The sequence below is a fragment of the Ambystoma mexicanum genome, chromosome 1p (assembly GCF_040938575.1).
Source record: "Ambystoma mexicanum isolate Mex_15411 chromosome 1p, UKY_AmexF1_1, whole genome shotgun sequence".
Classification (NCBI taxonomy): domain Eukaryota; kingdom Metazoa; phylum Chordata; class Amphibia; order Caudata; family Ambystomatidae; genus Ambystoma; species Ambystoma mexicanum.
The window spans coordinates 393,279,358-393,299,215 of NC_090921.1; the positions used below are offsets into that span (position 1 = coordinate 393,279,358).

The 19,858-nt window shown below is 48.7% G+C and overlaps 1 protein-coding gene across 2 annotated transcripts in view; it reads left to right on the plus strand.

The window, feature by feature from the left end:
- LOC138570977 (SURP and G-patch domain-containing protein 2-like) overlaps nt 1-19,858 on the plus strand; it is a 95,627-nt gene that overhangs the window by 30,280 nt on the left and 45,489 nt on the right. Inside the window, exons 6-9 of one of the 2 annotated variants that reach the window (XM_069649160.1) lie at nt 1,220-1,331; nt 10,940-11,343; nt 12,252-12,310; nt 13,544-13,602. In XM_069649160.1, coding sequence (XP_069505261.1) covers nt 1,220-1,331; nt 10,940-11,343; nt 12,252-12,310; nt 13,544-13,602 — 634 coding nt within the window. The remainder of the gene's footprint in view (nt 1-1,219; nt 1,332-10,939; nt 11,344-12,251; nt 12,311-13,543; nt 13,603-19,858) is intronic. The other variant, XR_011303885.1, reaches the window with a different exon arrangement.

Here is a 19,858-nt window from a genome sequence, read left to right on the forward strand (position 1 = left end):
TTATCATTTCCAAATATAGCAGTTCAATAGTTTGAAAAGCAAGAAACTAGAGAACCTCACAATACTAAACCCATACTGACATAGGATGCTCTACGTGATATGCACTTTATTTGTGTTATATAGTTGTATGTTAGATATTTACTCTTATTCATGTATGAGCTCTAAATTATTAACTATTTTAACGTTTCTAACTTAATAAAGAAATTTTTTGCGAAAACTTTTGTGATTCATCTACGCTTTCTGCCATGCAAAGGCAAACAGTCTGTTAAAATCAATCCCCAGAGCACATTCCATGGCTGCCTCAGCTCTCTGGTCGGGGGGTACCTGTCACACATATTTACCAATTGGCAACATGGGCAGCGCCCCACACTTTCACCAGGCACTATTTACATCAGCAACATGCTGAAGATGTGCAAATGGGACGAGGAGTCCCGTCGGTGACTGTTCCAGTAAGGTAAACGCTGCAGCTTCCGGGGTTGTTCCTTTTTTCTACCTTACAGATTTATACTTTTGCTTTTTTGCTTTAATGTACATGTCGTCTTAAGGTTTGCACCTCCAAGCATTTGTACTGCTACCAAATCTATTCACAGCATGTGAATCCATGAAAGAGCCAATGCTGGAGAAGGGAGTAGTTTCTTACCTGTTGGTCCATTTCTCCAGCATTTGGTATCTTTCATGGATTCACATGCACCCTACACCCTCAGGCAAACATGTATAGGACGACATCTGAAGAGGTTGAATTCTGAGGGGACGCTGCTGGGGCGGAGCTCTACACTATGTCCCATTTGGTGCTGCCAAAAGCACCCAGATGTTGATGGGACACGGGTGTACGTTTTTCCATACAAAGATTACTAAATTAAAGTTACCAGGGTTTCCTAGCCAGACGGGAAATATTCACAGCATGTGAAACCATTAAATATGCAGAGAAATTGAGTTAAGTCGAAATGAAGTTAGGTGGTAACTACACCCTTCATCTTGCCTTGTTGCATTTTTATTACAAATACTGTGGGAATCGCTGGTTAAAATCGCTGGATAAAGTTAAGGATCAACTCATGCCATGGGTCCTATGAAGATCCATGGTGCTTAATAATAAACGTCCCTCATTGCAGCTCTATTGTTGGGTGATGTGCTTGTAATGGTCAACTAGGCACTGCCAAGTTTTCCTGGTTCAGATATCTTTTCCGAGTTACCAGGAATAAGTTTGCTTTTTCTTTTGCAGTTGATGATAAAACCAAGGAAACTGCTGAGAATCTGGCACGATTTATTGTTCAGATGGGTTCAGGTGTTAAAGACTTCAACATGGACAGCCTCACCAGTAATCCAGAGTTTTGGTATGTAGTAAGTAACATTTGAACAGCTTGAGGATTTTCGGCATGTCTCTTTGCTTCCAGGTTGAATCGGATGTGCGCGCTTAATGCTTAGCTTAAAATGGCCTTTACCCCTAATTTTGACTTCCTCTTGTATGGTTTTTGGTGCATTGTGATTTTTGCTTAACTCTTTTTTAGAAGTGCATCAAAACTGAGCTTTATTCATTCAGGCTCTTGGGTTGTGGCTCTTGGGTTGTCCCACTTTAGCAAAACATTTGTAATGTTTATGATGTAACTACTTATTCCCCCTGTAATTTGTCATCCCTGATGGTAACGCTAAATGTCCCTGACTCCTTAGTAATCGCAGCTCTACTGCCTGTATTGCAAAGGTTGAGTGTTAGTGGAGGAAAGCTGGCAAAAAAGTGCTTGAGGCAATGAATTCTCGACAGAACTCCACTACGGAAGCTGTGCCTGAAGTTTTGCACTAGAAGCGTACATTTTCACTAGCAAATGCACTAGAGTGGACCTTTCTAGTGCCGTTGACAAAAGTAGTGTTTGGTAACGCTGTGTATTGCAAATGCAGGTCTGACAGTGGTGGTCCCCAGAAAGACCAATAAAATGTTATGGCCCCATCCCCACTGTAGCACTCTTTTTGTAACCTTTTATTATTTGCATTATAAAACATGCACAGCGTTACATTACCCTCTGCACAATGTGAGCATCCTTACCGACCACTTTTGTGTGCCTGGCTTCCCTCCCCTTTTGTTCTCCTTCATGCATCCTCCTCACACTTCTGCCGCGTAATTTGATTTTTTTCCCCCAACATCCCCCTTGGGCATATGCTCTGTCCCCCTCTCCCCACCTTGCTGCGGCAATACTCCATGCCTGTCTCAGTTGCTCATTGTTGGCATGTCTTTGGATTCCCAGAATCCCTCCAAGAGGTCATTCCACCGTAGAAGGGAGGTTATGTGACAACACTGCATGTGAAAGGATGATTCATTATTTTTAAACTATTGGATCGGTTTCACAAGTGTAATCACAGAACACTACATATAAAGAACACTTATCTCATTCTCAGTCCTCGCCAAGAAGAGGACTCATATCCAAGTCTGTGGCATCCAACAACTTGACTCAACTCTTTAAAATCTGCAAGGAACTGGCCAATCCTGCCACAGTCTCTCTCCTGTCCCTTCCAGGCCCTCTGGACGGCACTGGCTTCTCACTTAATTTCCAAAACTCAGGACATCTGTTCTCGCTCTCCTCCTCTGGGGGCACCCTCCCGCTATTCCCTGCTTCCCTGCTCTTCCTCTGGCCCTTCTGCAGCCACCCCTCCTCCCTCCTTCTCTGCCTTTCCCCTTTTCTCTCCAGACAAGGTTTCTAGACAAGTCTGATCTATGAAAGTCTTGTCCACAGGGTCACCCCGTTAATCAAACTTACAGGGACCACATCGACTCCCTGGCTCCTGCCCTGGCGGATTTCTGCACCACTCCTTCGCCACGGCAGTCTTGCCTAACCCCCCAAAGTCCCCACCCGCGAAGCACTCTTGTGCACCCTCTTAAACCCTCTGCCGACCCCTCCTGCCCGGCTAACTATCGCCCAATCTACATCACTCCCTTCTGGGCAAACTCCTGGAGAAACTGGCCATCTCCCAGCTCAATCTCCACACTGAATCTGTTGATTGTCTTCATGACCATCAGTCTGGCTTCAGAGCTGCCAGAAGCACGATTGAACATTGAAGACCTGCTCACCAACCTTGACTCTTCAACACCCCGTGTGTTCTTATCCTGCTTGATCTCTCTTCTGCCTTTGACGCTCAACAGTGCCATCCTGCTCAACCGTCTCTGTGATAACCTGGGTATCGTTGGTCAGGCTCTGGCATGGCTGACTTCTTTCCTCTCCGACCGACCTTCCCTGGTCCAACTTGGGTCCTTCCTCTCCGACAGCTTATCTACCTGTGGTGTCCCTCAAGGATCTAATCTCTCTCCCTGGCAATCGTCTGAGAAGAGCCCCCCCAGTAGGATAATTCAAGGGCAGTTAGAAGCAGCCAACAGTATCTGTTTTGATAAAGTAATGGATTTTAAGGTTCTTCGCTTCTTACCACAGCAATGTCTTGAAAGATTTGGAGAGGGGCTCCTTGGAAGGATAGTTTTCGGCAGCGTCCAATCGCAATGATTGCCTCCTTGGTTGTGTAGATCTGGGGCGAGTATGTCTCTGGCACCCCCCCCCCCCCCTCCCTCCCTCAGTGTGGCAACAGGGACTAGAACAAGTCTCACACATACTCTGCAAGTTTCTGGTCTGAGATCGAGGAGGGCACCCCGTATGCGTAGGTGGTTTCGTCGAGCCCTGTATTCCAAATTTTGTTTTTAAGGATCAATCTTGTCAATCAGGATCTGAATATTGCGTTGTACTTCCAGGAGCGCGTGTTCTGTTTTCCATTTCTCCAACCTTCTGTTCCACCTCAGGACCCTCTGTTCCATCTGGTGGTGAGCGCCGACATACAGGCTCAGAATTCTGCTTTAATGTCCAGCATCAAGTCTTGGATGTCTCCTTTGCCGGCCAGTTGGCCGGCACCTTCTGATGGTGTTTGAGGCGGTGATGACCTTTCATTTTGTGAGATTATGGAATCCCTCTGAGTCCACACTGATGCTGGAGTAGGTACTGATGTGGGCTCCGGTACAAATCCCTCTCGCCTAAGGGACGTCCTGTTTCTCCGCAGTGGTAGGGTCTCCAGGCGGGGGAGCGCGGGCTAACTATCCCTGTCCCGGTGCTATGTTGTGCTGGGTTCCACAGAGCTTATAAGGGCATTCCCTGTGCCAAGGTTTGTTCACAGGGCCTCTGGCACACGCCTTCCAACCACCAGATGAGGCGCTAAGCCTGTGCTATTAATTCTTTGCAATGGTTTCACGGCTTGTGGCCAGACCCAACGGCGTGGGCTTCGGTTGCAGAAGTGGTCACGAGGGGTTCTTAACTGGTCAGGGTAGCTGGGGCCCTCCCATGCACAGGCATCAGTCGATTTTATGAAAGCCCTTTGGTCTCCTCTGTGTTCAGGGAACGCGAACAGCCCACACTGCCTGTCACGTTGCCTATTGGGGGCGCAGGGGTCCTTAAGATCACAGGAGCGCCATTGGTATTTGGCCTGCTGGGTAGAACGCAATGCCGGAAGAAACCTTGGCTGTATAGTAGGTGAAGTGGTTATTGTGTTATAGGATCTGCGTGCCTCGTAGGAGCCTGTTGCTGCAGAGTGTTGAAGGACTTAAGATCAAGGCTGCACCCGCTGTGTGCCGTGCCTGGAGGCAGGAATCATGTCCAGTGGTGCTGGGGTCCAGAGTTCCCTCTGGTGCGTGGGTAAGGTTGCAGCCGTAATGGGGGATTGTGGGTGCGGTGTGGGAGTAGAGGGGCTTAAGTGCGTCTTGGGGACGGTGGCACCAGCCTGGCTTTTGCGCAGTCCATCCACCATCTTTGGGTGCGATGATCGCTGGAAGTGGTCCAGGGCAGCGAGGGAGCCTTAGCAGCTCAGATCGCTGCTAGCAGTGCACACCTTTTCGGGGCACTGTGGTTTGTTTCATATGTCGGATGGCTGGTCAGGAACTGCATCTATTATTGAAAACACTGGCTTCATGCAGAGGCCATTACATTAGCAACCTCATCAGTGCCGCTCCAGGCTACGCCTCGACGATGCATATTACTCCAGTAATCGCAGATATATCTGCTTCAAAGTAGAGGAAACCTTTTCAATTGGTGTTTCCTTTGGGCTTTCCTCTGCAACTGCTTGCAGTAGTGGCAGCACACCTACGCTGCATGGACATTGCGGTGTACCCATATCTACACGACTGAATACGTGTGCAAGCCAGTTCTCCTGCACATTTAGAAGTTTTTCCTATTTCATAACTGTTCGTAGGGGGCCATGCTTGACATGCGATTAGCAAAAGCGTATTATTCGAGAGTACAAGCTCCAATCCCATGTTATGTCGCTGGTCGCCAGGTGAGTCAAGGGTTAAGCTATTGGTATATCAATGTACCTTTTTATTTTTTATGTAATTCAAAATGTGCACAATATAGCAGTGGTCTTGAGCTAGTGGAAGGTCAGTACTTGTCTAGGAAAAGGTGGTAAAAGCTCTATTTGTGGGTACAAACTTGGTAAAAGGATCTACTAGTGTTGTGGAGCCTCCCAGCAACTACTGTTGCACTCTTTATTGTTGTGACTCCAGAGGTGAGTGCAACCTTCACCCACCTCCTGCATGTACTTTGATTTGGTTTAACTGGATCCCTCAGGGTCCCTACTGCAATTTCCTTTTGGGTTTATGGGGTGCCCCAGGCTAGTGGCGCTGTAGGCACCACCTTTTTGTGAAATAGTATTTTAGACCCTTTGCAGCACAAGCGATTGCTGTGGTGACACTTGTATCCCTTTTATTTTGGGACATAGTGTTACTTTCCAGGCATCTCCTGAACATGCTATAATCACTATAGGGGAGCATATTGTCAAAATGGCTCCCCTTGTCGTTTTACGTCCTGTTCAAGTTGTCCTGTCCTTAATTGGCTGTTGCCATTCTTTCCCAGGTGAGGTGTTTGGGGGGAGGGGGGGAAATAAAGAGCCACTTCCTTTCATGCACTTGAGTTTCTTGCAGAAAGCCCACAGGTTCCCGTGTGTGTTGGCAAGAAGTGGGAGGGGTCGCCCAGACACATGCCTCCAGTAGACGGACTGTTGGGGAAGATGAAGGCTCTGTCACCAATTGGGTCACCTCCAGGGTTTAATGTTGCATGTGTCCCTATTGGAGGGCTCGGGGTTGCCCCAGCACCTTTTTCAGCTATACCAGACGAGCTGTACACAGAACACAAGTAAACCACTGGACCAGAAGAAATTTGAGTATCAACAAGGGAATCTGAGGACTGCACCAGTGGCCAGGACAGAAGCCACTATGCTCAACTCAAACTTTCTGATCAACTGTTAAGACCTCGGCAAGGTGCCTTCCTTAAGGCTGATGGGACCAGCCACATTTCCAGGGCGAGGTTGGTCGCTGCTGCTCGAGTGTGCACTACTGCGTTTGACCTGCAACTAGCCAGCTCCCTTTATGTGGACTTCCAGCAGCCCAAACAGTTTAATCTTTTACGTGGACCTCTTCGAGGCTCCGCAGGGACTCTAGAAAGCCACTGTAATTATAGTGAGGAAGTGCAGAAACACTTCGGGGTCATGGCATTTCCTTCTTGGGTGCCATGTAAAAGAGTCTGCACAGAGTTCTGCATCGCCTTCAGCTCTCTGGCAGATATCTAAAGCCTCACTGGTACTTGCGATGCTTGTTTCAATTGGAAAACCGAATCGATGCCGTAAATCATTGTATAGGGGACAACAAATTAAGGTTTCTTGGGTCTTAAGTGTCCTTTTCCCCAGGAGCCTGTGGCTGCTGCCAGTGGCAACCCCCTATAAATACAACACATAAACCGCATCAACGCACGAAGACGGACATCCCTCATAACTCGCACCAAAAGCTCAGTACACAGTGTATACTGGGTTGAAGCTGCCAACAGGACACCACTCCTCTCACTATCCTACTCCCTCTTCACCCTACTAACCATCCCACCTTCTCGTTTGCAGATCTGCCAGAGTACCTGGGTACCAACGCCGCTGTTGATGGTGCGCAGTACAAATCTTGAACATTTAACATTGTATTGCCCAAATCTAACTTCTGACTCTGTTTTAAAAGTTGCTGATTTGTTTTTCACACACCTGGAATTTTCTTCTGTGGCCACTGTCCTCTAATACCAGCTGAAAGAGCTGTAAAGTGAGGGGAATGTAGCGGTAAAACCTTGCTGTGGTAGTTGCATAACCGCAATACTCTGCAAGCAAAACATTAAAGCCATAACCTCAGTGGGTGGGCCGGCTGGCAGGCTTCATCGGCAAAGGGTAAAGAACTCCACTGACCATGGGTGCTGGACGATCTCGCCCACGACAGTTGCAGCAGAAGTGTCCGTGGAGGCCACTGGTGGCCTGGCAGGAGCAGCACATCCCTCTGCTCCTGCAGAAAGTACAGGCTATGCTAAAAGGGGCGATGAGCTGACTCCAGGGCTCTGGAGTCTAATCCAGATAATTCTTGGTAAAATACCTCACGTCCCACAAATTCAGGGTGGTCGTGTTGCAGCATGGCTCTCTAACTGGAGGAAGGAGACTTCCCGTCGTTGCTGGATCTTGAGGACATGCTTCCACGTCCCCATTCATGAGCAGCATCAGGAGTGCCTGCGCTATGTGGTGCAGGGAGGGCAGTATCAGTTCAAGTCCCTTCCCTTCGGACTGAAGTCTGCACCCAGGGTGTTCACAAAGTGCCTAGTGCAGTGGTGGCCCGTCTGTGTACAAGGGATACATGTGTACCCATACCTCGCCAACAGTCCAGGGAAGTAGCCGTTGAACACACTAATTACCGTCCGGCTGCTGACGGATCTGGGGGTTCTCCGTCAACTTATCTAAAATCCTGATTGAAACAATCGCAGGAGGTGCTATTCCTGGGAACGAGGCTCAAGACAGTCTCCTGCCTGGTGGCCCTCTCGGAGGAGAGAATAGTGGCGATGCTAGGCAAAGTGCAACGGCTGTTGGCACTAAGACCGTCACGGTTCCGACCATCAAGTCGTCGCTTGGCATGTCATGAATTTACCTGACCTGCAGGTTGCAGATGTGTGCCCGCCCCCCGCCCTCTTCAGGAATGTCTGGACGCTCGGATACAGGCGTCGGCAAGCTCTGAGGACGAGATTGTTCTTGACAAAGAGTTCCGTCGAGCGATAAGGTGGTGGGGTGTGTACTCTAATCCAGTTATTCGGCGAAAAGGAAGTGGCAAAGAACCTGAGAGCTTCACTGGATACCATCTTAACCTGGTACAGCGACTGGCGGACCGAACTCCACATTAGCAAGACAATTGCAACGCTGTTCATCAAGGAGCACCCGATAGCAGCCTCAACTGGTAGACCATCAAATGGGAGAGCTACCTCAGTGTGACCCTGGACAGCAAACTGGGGAAGCCACATCGGGAATGCTCAGCAGAAGATGATGGGAAAGATGGCAGTGTTGGAACTACTCCTAAAAGTCCATGCCCTTCTGGACAAAGATCAATGTCTACAAGGCGATCATCAGACCTACCCTGACTTTTATGCCTCCCCAGCATGGATGCCCTCCCATGAGCGACACCGGGAAGGGTCTTCAGATAGTCCAGAACAAGGCCCTGTGGATATCGTCGGGAGTGCCAATCTTCATAGCAGACTTTCACAGAGACCTGGACATAGATGTTGGACGAACATCTAGCGAAGCTGAGTAAGAATTTATGCCAAGGACTGGATCAGAACCAGAGCCCTCTAATCAGAAGACTCTGCCACCACTGCAAACTCCTTCAGCAGCTACCCGCAGCCCATCACTGCGAAGACCCTGTGAAACTAGCCCTTCTGTGACAAGTCCAAACAGACCAAGGAGAATTCTAACCCACGGCTATACACACAACCAGAGAAGATGGAAGCGGCGCCGGATTAGAGTTCAGGGGTTACAATCTTCCAGCGGACTGCAAGGAGGTACACTCCAAGGCCAGGGCGTCATTACTTTGAAATACTAAAGACTCAAGTGGAAGAGATTTGCAATTTAGTGCCATTCACAAAAGATTGACCCTCTGAGGATCACAGCACCATGGGTACTTCCATTTTTGCTGTCATTGGCTAAATCGGGGCTGGCTCGCGCCTCCATCGTTCATCTGGCGGCTATCTCCCGCTACACCAGAGCCCGAGGATGACCCTCTTTGTGGTCGCACTGGTTCGTCAAGTAATTCGTCATGGGACTGTTCCGCTCGTTCCTGCCGGTGAAGGCTCTGGCCTCGGTGTGGGAGCTCAATGTGGTACTTACTAGGCTCATAGGACTGGGTGAGATCCAGGCCCAATCCTGTAAGCCACCTTAATTCTTTCCATGAGATGAGGTGCTGCGGACACACCCCTTTCATGCCAAAGGTGCCGTCAGACTCATCTAAACGTGCCCTTGGTGTTACTATTTTTTTCCAGACGCCCTCGTGGACGGTTGGAAGGACTTGGCACTCACTGGATGTGGCTAGAACGCTGAAGTTTTGGGGCCCACGTGAAGTTTCCGGAAAACTTCTCAGCTGTTTGTGAACTTTGTGTGACCCAGGGGAAGGCCCTGTCCAAGGCTTCCATTTCCAGGTGTCTCTCCGGCTGTATCCCTCACTGTCACCAGTTGGCGAACCAACCGTTGCTTGGCCATCAGCGCCCCTTCTACCAGAGTGATTGCTACTACGTCGTTCCTGTCTGGTGTGCCCCTGTTGGACATCTGCAGGGCTGCTAGGTGGAGGTTGACTCGCACCTTAACGAGATTCTACTGCATTGACAGGGATTCCAGGGAGGAGTCTGGGTCGGCCCAGCAGTACTGCGCAACCTGTTTGCTTGTAGGTGACCCTATTGAAATGCTAAGTGATTCTGTTAAGCCTTGCCACCTCTCGTGCATGTGTACTGCTATGTATTTATTCACGAGGAGGTGAATCCATGCCATACCCCATGCTGGAGAAGGAACAAGTTAGTTACCTATAACTGTTCTCCAGCACGGGTCTGGCATGGATTCACATGCAAACCCTCCCGCCTGCCCCTCTTGGTCCCACCACTTACGTGCTTACCAAAATATGGCTGCCAGAGGAGCTTGGGGCTGGGGCATTATGACCCAAAGATCAGTTTAGAGGAGAGACCATTTGTAAAACTACTTTCACGGCCTGACTGGGAATATTCATGAGCATGTGAATTTATGCCAGACCCATGCTGGAGAAAATACTTACAGGTAAGTAACTTGTTCCTTATATTCCCTGCTGTGCTCTGAGAACGGTGCTACGCCCTATAGGTAGCAACTGTGTTGCACTTCATAGTTTTACATTGTGGTAAGTTGCACCTCGATGTATGTTAGGGGGCAGACATGTTTGGTTTAGTCATGTTTGGTTTAGTTGTGTTTTGCAGGAAAGGAAATGTGTTGCACCCAGATGTATAGTGGGGGCTGGAAGCCTTGGTGGGAAGAACGGCTAGCCGCTTGTCACACTTGTGAACGGCCTCTAGTACCAATCCACTAACCACCCAGTTCCCCTCAACACTCCTCCAGTACTGTACATGCTGTATGGGCTAGCTAAAATACACATGCACACCCAACATGACGAAGCACTGGATCTTACCCTTATGGATGCAACAAGCCAGTGTGTACAACCTTAAATACAAGCCAATTTACACTAAGTACACACCCAACATAATACATTCACATTTCACATACAACCCATGCATTGGCCCTCACCCTTAAAATACAGCAAGCCAGTGCCCGCAATCAACAAATGCCACTTTCTCCCGTTCTTATCCCATCACACTATCCCATTACGTCGTCTTGCAGTCATGTGACAGCCTCTGGTGTTAGGTGCATGGCATAAGCCCACCTACTCGTACGCCCTGCCCTCTTTCCTCCATACTTATTTCTTCTGGGATTGGAGCATGCATCCATTCCTGTGTATGAAAGTAATATTACTTCGTGGTTGTATCCAACCTTTGTCACATGGAGATATAAGGTAGAAATGGGTTTAATGCAATATTCGACTTTACCCAATTGATTTAAATTCCTACATGTTTACTTGCAGGTTTTTGAGTGAGGAGGAAAGCCCAGCATACAAATTTTATCAAATGAAGGTCACGGAATTCCGTGAATCACCGGATAAAGCAGAGTCTTCGGATACTGTCAAAGAATCAAAAATCGAAAAAAATGCTGCACTTCCAAAAAACCCCAAGGCAAAGGATAAGACTGAAGAATCTGAATCTCAAGAGACTGTGCCCCAGGTATCTGAATCTCAAGATAATGAGTCTGAAGAAAAATCACAGGAGCAGATGGAATGTGAGGCCACTGAGAGTGCTGGTTCTGATGGTGCCTCGCAAAGCGCCACGTCTACTCCGGCACGTTCGCCGCTAACCAGAAAAAGAGGCAGACCGATGAGGGGTGGTAGGGGAGGATCAGCCAAGAGGGTTTGTCAAGCAGAGGAGCCTAAAGGTAAGTTGTATAGTGGTGTCAGCCTTTTGCTTTTATAATAGTCTTGATCTGATACCCTTTTTTGCTAATAGAATCCAAATAATCTAGGTATCGCACAGCCACATAAGATTAGGCCTTGGTTTGTTTAAACTCCGGAACCGGGCTTGTTGTAAACCGCCCCAGAGCTCTGCTTCGATTGGAAATATTGATATGTACAAGTGTGAGTTGTCTGAATTGAGACTGGAATCCTAAAAAAGGATCCTTTACGAGTTACAAGTTTAATTCTGAGATTTTAATCTTGCCTTCTCGTTGGGACTGAAGAAAGAATGGCATTCAAAAGAAATGTGAATATATGGTGACATTTCAACCTTTTAAAGTTGACAATTGATGTTGCTCACAAGAAGCAAATCGTTTGGTCAGAAAAACACTTGAATGGTAATAAATCTCAAGACACTTGAGACTGCATAAATGTGTATCCTTCACGCAACCCAGAGCAGTGAGAGCCTGGGTGTAGTTGGTGGGATAGTTTCCTTGCGCCTGGTATCCTATGAAGTAGTACAATAATTCACCAATTCCCCGCTCCTGTTTAGTAGCCAGCATCTTCTTGCATATGGACAGTTGTTCCAGTTGCTCTTGAATCGGAGCAGGCCACAAACAACCCCTCCTATCTGGTACCCATGTCGATGATAAATGAAACCTTCCACCTTGTGCGTTGTCACAACTCCTCTGGGTTGTGAAATTGCCTTTTAAGCATGTCCAACTGGCTCTTAGGAGGTGAAATCGGAGTGAGCATGCATTGCACCGCACCAGTCGAGCCACAGTGCCGGCTTGAAACCCAAAGAAATGTGTGGTTGTTCATGATTGAGATATGTAATTGTTGTCAATGAATGTTCTTCCTTCCTAATTATGTCTTCGGTTTAACTTTTTAGTTGAGGAACCAATCAGAGTTGGTAATGAAAAGCCAAGTGGAAGACCAGCTCTAAGGAAGGTGAGGTGGAACAAATGTCACCCCTCTGTTCAGCAGAATGTCAGAACCCTGGCATGAAAATATTCGACTCTTGTTGGACTGTACACTTCACCTGGAGCCAGTGGCTTTACATATTGAGCCTCCTTGCTCTGCATTGATGCAGAGCACTGCATGAAGGCTGTTTTGTGCAGACTAATTGGTTGCTTTGTAAATGTGATGTAAGCATGGAGCCAAACTCTTTCCCCTGAAAGAGGCCTGGATTTTGGATACAGGCCTCTTATTATAGGGGGGTTTCTGGTGCAATGGGCCATTACCGGGGCTTCTAACCAAGCCATCAGCCATGCAAATACACACTGGTTCCCGTATGTAAACCAGTTCTATCAAACCATTGGTACTGCTTTAGCACTTGTCTATTTCTACCCCAAAGTACGCAATTCTGTACAATCAAGGACCTTTATGGGTGTGCCGAGTTACAGCCTGGTCTGAACGACGTTGTCTTCGTAGGTAAATTGCACAGCAAAAATGCCCCATGCCTTTCGGCCTGCACACTTTTCTATCAGATGCTCTCAGCTGCTTCCATGAAAACATTTCATGAATTTGTCCTGTGGTTTGCACCATCACTGGGCCCTCCCTTTTTGCGCTGCGGTTGCTCTGCACTCACCTAATTGTGACTAAATCGGAACTTCAAAACAATGTATGGAGAAGAAATTCCATGCGTTTGGTAATGGAAAGTGTTTTCTGTGATGCTCACCCAATAGCTACTTATTCACTTATCCAGCTTTAACTGCCCGAATAAGGCAGGTCAACTTGATGCTCTAGGAATAACCAACTCATGTGAGCAGTATAAAAGTATGTTGGGATTGAATCCTTGCATGCATCTTAATTGCCTCCGGCTCCTTGATGGCAGAAGCCAGTTTTTTTTTGTAATCAGTAGCAACTCTAATGGCCCGGTTCTTACAACAATGTGGCAAGTTAAGAAACTGCTAAATTTTACATTTGAAAAAAAAGGAAACCCTGTTCTGGATAGCATATGGAAGTGGTTCATGTAAATCTTTTAAATCGAGTTTTATTTATTTTAGGATCAGTTGAATTAATTACATAACATTGCAGCCCTGGCTGTTTTGCAGTGTTTTCACTTGTATTGCTTTTAAAACATAGCAAAGAGTACATGATCTTTGCTTTATTTTGTAAGGCCTTCTGTGAACTTAACGGTTGTTAATATTTAACTTACATTTATTTTTCCCATCCATGTAGAAACAAACTAAGCAAAAGGAAACTGTAGAACAGAGCGCAGAAGATGATGGCATCAAAGTGTAAGTAGACTAACCTTGTGCCCCCCCCCCCCACCCCCCTCTTAAATATGTGACTTTGGTTTAGCTATTTTGTTATGTGGAGGCAGCACTTAGCTTTGTTTTCATCTGTTTCACTTTATAAACCTGGTGGTAATTGAAGCTCTTTACTTCTGTGCCAGTTTTTGCTTGTCTTTAATATATTTTCATGTTTGCCTTAAAACATAACCCCTGTTTCAGACAATAATAAATTATAATATGAGCGGTTACGAACCAATAAACAATTATACTGCAAAAATAGTTGTACCGTTTCACCAATCTCTGGGAAAGTATCTACAGCAATGAATTAACACCAAGTACTTGAAATGTACGCATCTAATTCAGATTTTGGAGTGCCCCACTGACTCACCGTCAGCCCTTGAGTGGTGCAGGCAGTTAAATCAAATTGTCACATGGAGTGCTTGAGTAACTAGATCATGAGCAGAAAAAATGTAGATCTGTAGGACTCGTTCTTCGAAATGCCTTGCTCAAGCTACCTCTCTGACATCACTATTTTCTGTGCTGCTGTTGGTTTAGCCTTAGCTGGTACAAGCATATTTGCATTTTATGTGGTGCGGTCTCTAGAGTTAAAAATGAAATTCAATAGTGTTCTGCAACTTTCACAGCCCTTGAATGCCTGCTGGACCACTCTTTCCAACTTAATGACATCTATCCACTGGGAACACTTCTTTCTTGAAAACTAGTAATGTAGCCCTCACTATCCTACCATGCTCTAATCTGACCCTGTGTACGGTCGTGGGTTACCTGTATAGGCAATCTCCTAAATGTAAGCATTTGGTCGATTTCTGACTACCAGCCTTTGCCATTGCTCAAGTCTCATGGACCTCGTGGTTACAATGCCATGCATCGTTATATGGTCGTTACAAATTGCCTAAGATTTCCATAGATATTTGAAAATGTCAGTTAACTGGAATGCTAAGGCTTGCAATTGATTTACATTTGCTCTAAGGGCTCTACTGGTGCAACTATAGGTAAAATCTCATTTCTAAATGTTCTGGTCACTGGAATTTTTGTAGCAGCTACTGTAAACCTATGGTGGGGACTGGCCTCAAACCAGGTTCGGAGGCTTGCGTTTGTTTAAACCCGTGTGCTTTGCAAAGGCAGCCATTTGGTTGTTTGTACGTAGTATTAATAGCTGGTAAAGGTGTTCTTTGCCCCCCTGGCTGTGGTCGCATGAGTGACTAAACTAGATTACCGAAGTGACAGACCTATCAATGCCTAGTCCAGAGTGACTCATACATGATTGGCACACTACAGTAAGCAACTTTGAACTGTGCAAAGTCATTCTTTAGGGTAATGCCCTGCCTTCCCAGGCTATTAAACAATTATGGAGAACACTCCTCTGGTCTGCATGAAGCAGCACAATCTACCCATTGGGTGTTTTGCACTAGGACCACACAAAGGACAAGTACTTGTGTGTAGGAACTGTAGGCTTCCAACAAGATTAGAGGATAAACCACATGCTCTAGGCACAGAGAAAGTGCTCAATGTTAACCTGGGGGAAGGAGACGTTTCCTAGGGGACAAGTGTCCAATACGACCAGCTCTGCTGGACCATGCAAACTCTCCCAAGAGGCTTCCAAATGTTCCACTGAGAAATGGGGAGTAAAAGCCTCTAGACAGAGGCCATAACCTCAATCTGTATCTACAGGTGTTACTGATGGACAAGACTCCTTTTGAAAGATGGTGGGCAATGGCACAGCAAGGGTAGTTTGCACACCCAAACAGTTAAGGACATAAGTTTCTGACACGGTATAAGCTCTCCAGGAAAAACAATTTTAGGCAGGATCACTACCTAAAGATAAAGCTGTTGCTTGATTAGTAGGATGGCGGTACCACAGCTCCTTGGTGCCCCCAGGTGTACGTGCGCTTTATAAATGACTGTAACATAACGGAATGAGTGTTTACTAAATGTATTTGCTGGTCCTACAATATTTTAACCATGAGGCTGGTTCTAGAGCCAAGACCAGCAAAGGAATTAACACTTCTGTTAATCTGCTTAGAATCACATGCTGTGCATAGTCCGACATCCAGTGGTCACTGAGTATTGCATTTTGTTTTCGTAGTCGAAAAGGGGACGTCGACAAGGCGTGTCTGTAACACTATCCCTATAGTGACGTGCATTGTACCCACAATCCCTTGCGCGTCGGTCCGTCCCGTTTTCTTCCGCCCAGATATTGGGCGCCTTAATGCGGAGCTCCTCGAGACATTGCAAAAGCATTTACTCGACCCCTTTGGTCGTTGGGTATTCAATGCATTACATCCCACCCCTCCGACGTCGAAGCTGTTTCACCGCCGAGTAAGAACTTCAACGGCGGTGATCCTTTGGCGCTGCCGAACACGTGGCCTGGCCTCGACGGATTTATACAGTAGGGAGAGTGGGGTCGTGGGACATTTCTTCTATTTCTAAGAATGCCTTTTCTCCCCCCCCCCCCCTTTCTTCGGGATCGTTATCACTAGTATCGATATCCTCAGCTATGGAGAGGACTCGGGTTTAGATTTTGCTGACGCTGTTAGGGCAAATTTACATGGAAAGACGAGCACAAGCGGTGTAACCGTTGTTTACCCCTCGACCACAACAAGGAAGGCTGTGCGGCCTGTGAACTACTTTGCACGAAAGCTTTAAAGACCCTTCCTCTCCAAAGAGAATTGCACAAACATAGCCAGAGCAATCACTGGCTCAGGCTAGATTACTGCAATGTACTCTTCCTAGGAACTTCCAACAAAAACCTGGAGAGGCTACAAATCGTACAGAACAATGCCCTCCGCGCTGCCTAATGTATCGCGAAAAGAGAACACATCTCTTGAGGCCAGAAAACTAGCCCACTGGCTACCAATAAGGGAAAGAATAATCTTCAAAGCTGACACTGACCCACAAGTGCATCCACCTCACCACCTCGGTCTACCTCTCACAAAGAATCCACCCCGTCTCCTCCACAAGGCCAACCAGGTCACCATATGCACATGCTCTGTGTGCCACTAGTAAATCCAGCTTCCCTTATCTCGCACCATCACACTGGAATGCCCTACCTCCCACAATCCGAGGTGAGCCCTCCCTCATTGCCTTCCAGAAAGCTATGAAAACCATCCTCTTCACATAAGGTCTCTCGCAGCACCATGTTTGCCAATAAACTGTAATGTAATAACCAAAGATGCATGAGCTGTAATGACTAATCTGTTTGTAGCAATCATAATGTGCCAACGACTGCTACCAATCCTGTACCGCCTGTAACTAAGTTCCTGCAAGTAACAGCGCCACAATGCCCCTGGGCTGTCTGCGCACTATATAAATAAAGGACCGCAGGGTCAAGAAGATGGGCAGCCTGCGCTATGTCTAGAGCCGATTCCTCACCCGTCGCCGAGTGTGACGAGGATAGTGATAACCCGACCTCCGTTTCGGAAGTCATAGAACTCTCTAGGGAGTGTACCCGCTCCTTGACGTCTGTCCCTGGCCCCGACAAGTTCGGCTCATGCCCTACTTATGGGGATGAACACCCCAGCGACACTGACTAACACAGAAGGCATAAACGCACAACCCACGGCACTACTTAGTCGAAGACCAAGAAAGCCATAGGACCCCAGGGCTAAATATCCTAGACTATTTAACCCCCTTCAGGAGCAATCGCATACTTATGACCTCATTGAAGAAGACCCTCACTTCCAAGAGGATGAGGAATTCTTGGATGGTGAAGACCAACAGAACCTCGAGGAAGGTTTTGAGGGAAACCTTGACGTGGGGGGCTAGGGCTTTGAGGAAGGTGGCTCACAGCCTTGGCAGTCACCAACAGTCTACAGACCCTGAGATCATAAACCTTCTCCAGCATGGGGTCTGGCATGGATTCACATGCTCATGAATATTCCCCGTCAGGCTGGGAATCCTCGGTAAAGAAAAAAAACCAGTATCAGTTTCGTTTCTGATCTGTCTTTCGTAGTAATAACCAATCACTGGTCTCTGCGTCATACTGACCACAGCCAATGACTGCCCTCTACCTAAGCACCGCCTCTGGCAGCCATCTTCAGATTTTTACCGCACGTTCATGTGTTGGGATCCTCGTGCTATTGCTCTCGAGCGTTAGTGCTATTTTTTTCACGTTTTTTCTCAAAAACTTCGTTTTTTCGGTCAAAAGAGCCTCAAGCTCCACCGACTCTCCATCCGATCAACGGGGACCCGTGTCGGATTCGTCTGCGCCCCTTAAGGGTGAAGATTTCGTCGAGCTACGCTTTTGGAGGACTCCAGAAGCTTCTCAGGCCCGGACATGGCCCAGGAGAAGGGAAGCTCGACGCCCGGAAAGCTGTTCAGGATCTGCCCTGGATGCCAGCTGCAGAACGTCTTTAAGGAGGACGAACACTCCTTTTGTCTCTACTGCTTACATGAGGACAAGACGCACGTGGAGAAGGACTGTGCGTTTTGCGGCAATATGTCGGAGCGGACCATAAAGGACCGCCATCAACGTCTCGCCAACTGGCTGGAAGGGAAGAGCCCGTCGGGCGAGAAGAGGAAGAAATCCGAGCGTTCTTCTAAGACCTTTGAGGACGCCCCGGCGACGGGGGTCCAACACAAGGCCAAGCACCGCGAGTCCGCTGGCACCGGGAGCGCCGAACGGTCGGGCTCTACGGGCGCCCGGCAGGGCGCACCCTCCCCGGCACCTTCAGCCAACGCTCTGGGTCGGGTAAGAGGAAGGGCGAGCACCCGGCAAAGCTCCTGGAGAGGCCCTGGTCGAGCTCGAAGGCCCCATCGGAGGGGGAGCAAGGCAGTGTTCTCCCCCCCCCCCCCCCTCCAAGGATAAGGCGGTGAGCGCACCTAGGGTGGTGAAGGCCTTAATCCATCCATCCAGCCAAGCCCTCTATCGATACTGTCGCGGCGGCCCTGGCTCAGCCTGTGGAGGCTACACCAGTGGTGGTGACCTCGGGGCTCAGAGTCTCCCTGCCACCTCGGAGGGAGTCCTCTTTTGTGCCCATCGATAGGACCCCCGTGAAATCCCCGACGGGGAAGAAAAAGGGGGGTGGCAGGGCGTTGTCGTAGATTCGGCCTCAACCTCGGAGGAAGAGCTGATCGAGGTCTTAAGCCACGGCCTTGGCGTGGAAGAAGACCGGCCCGTCGGGATGGATCCCGACGCAGGTGACGACGACATCGTCGAGGGTGCCGACGGGGCCCCTGATCGCCCGTCGGATTCCCCTCTGCCAGCGCCGCAAGACAACTCGGCGGCCATTTTGTTGGCTATACAGTCCTTATGCTCAGAGATGAGTACGAGACTACCGTTGCCGACGGAGGAACCTCTCCCGTCGGGGGATCCTGAACCGGGACCTTCTGGTGTTCCCCCGCCCAAGAAAAGGAGGATTCACCCTCCACCTCCTTTTCAGCCGTCGCGTCCCGTCCAGCCCTCCTCCCCGTCCACCCGAGGGGATGATACGGGGGCTGACACGGCAGCGACTGGTACGGACGACTAGGTATACGACGAGGATCTACTGTCGTCACCTCCCACCAGGGCTTCTCCGCCCGATGAGATTGGATCGTTCCACTCCCTGATCGCCAGGGCATCCGAGCTTTTCCAACTCTGCCCTGAGGAGAAGAAAAAGGAAGGATTCCTTTATCAATGGCGCGAGGCCAAGAGGAAGACGGTCCTCGCGGTGCCTCTACTGGACGACATTTGGGATGAGGGCCTCGCCCTCCTCAAGAACCCTTCCACGACGCCAGCTAGAAGAGACCGGTACGAGAAGAAGTACCGGGTCCCGGACGCGGCCCCCCTGTGCCTCCGGGCGCAGCCTACCCCGGACTAAGTCGTCTCCGCGGCGGCCAGGAAGAAAGCGGGGGGGGGGTGCGGCCTCCACATCGACTTCCCCACCGGACGGCGAGGGAAAGAAATTGGACGCTATGGGACGCAGGGTCATCTCGTCTGCAGCGACGACGATTAAAGCGGCCAACGCCTTGGCTATCGTGGCCCGCTACGACAGGGAGCTATGGTACAAACTGGCTCCCCTGCTGGACTTCCTACCGGACGACAAGAGGGCGGATGCCCTGGAGATCCTACAGGAAGGAGAGGTGGCGTCGGACCACGCCATCACTATTGCGACGGACATCGCCGACACTGTGTTTCGCCAGTTGGGCAACGGCGTGTGCCTTAGGCGGCGTGGCTGGCTCAGGGCTACGGACTTCCGTCAAGACGTACAGACCACAGTCCTGGACATGCCGTTCGATGGGAACAACCTGTTTGGGAAAACAG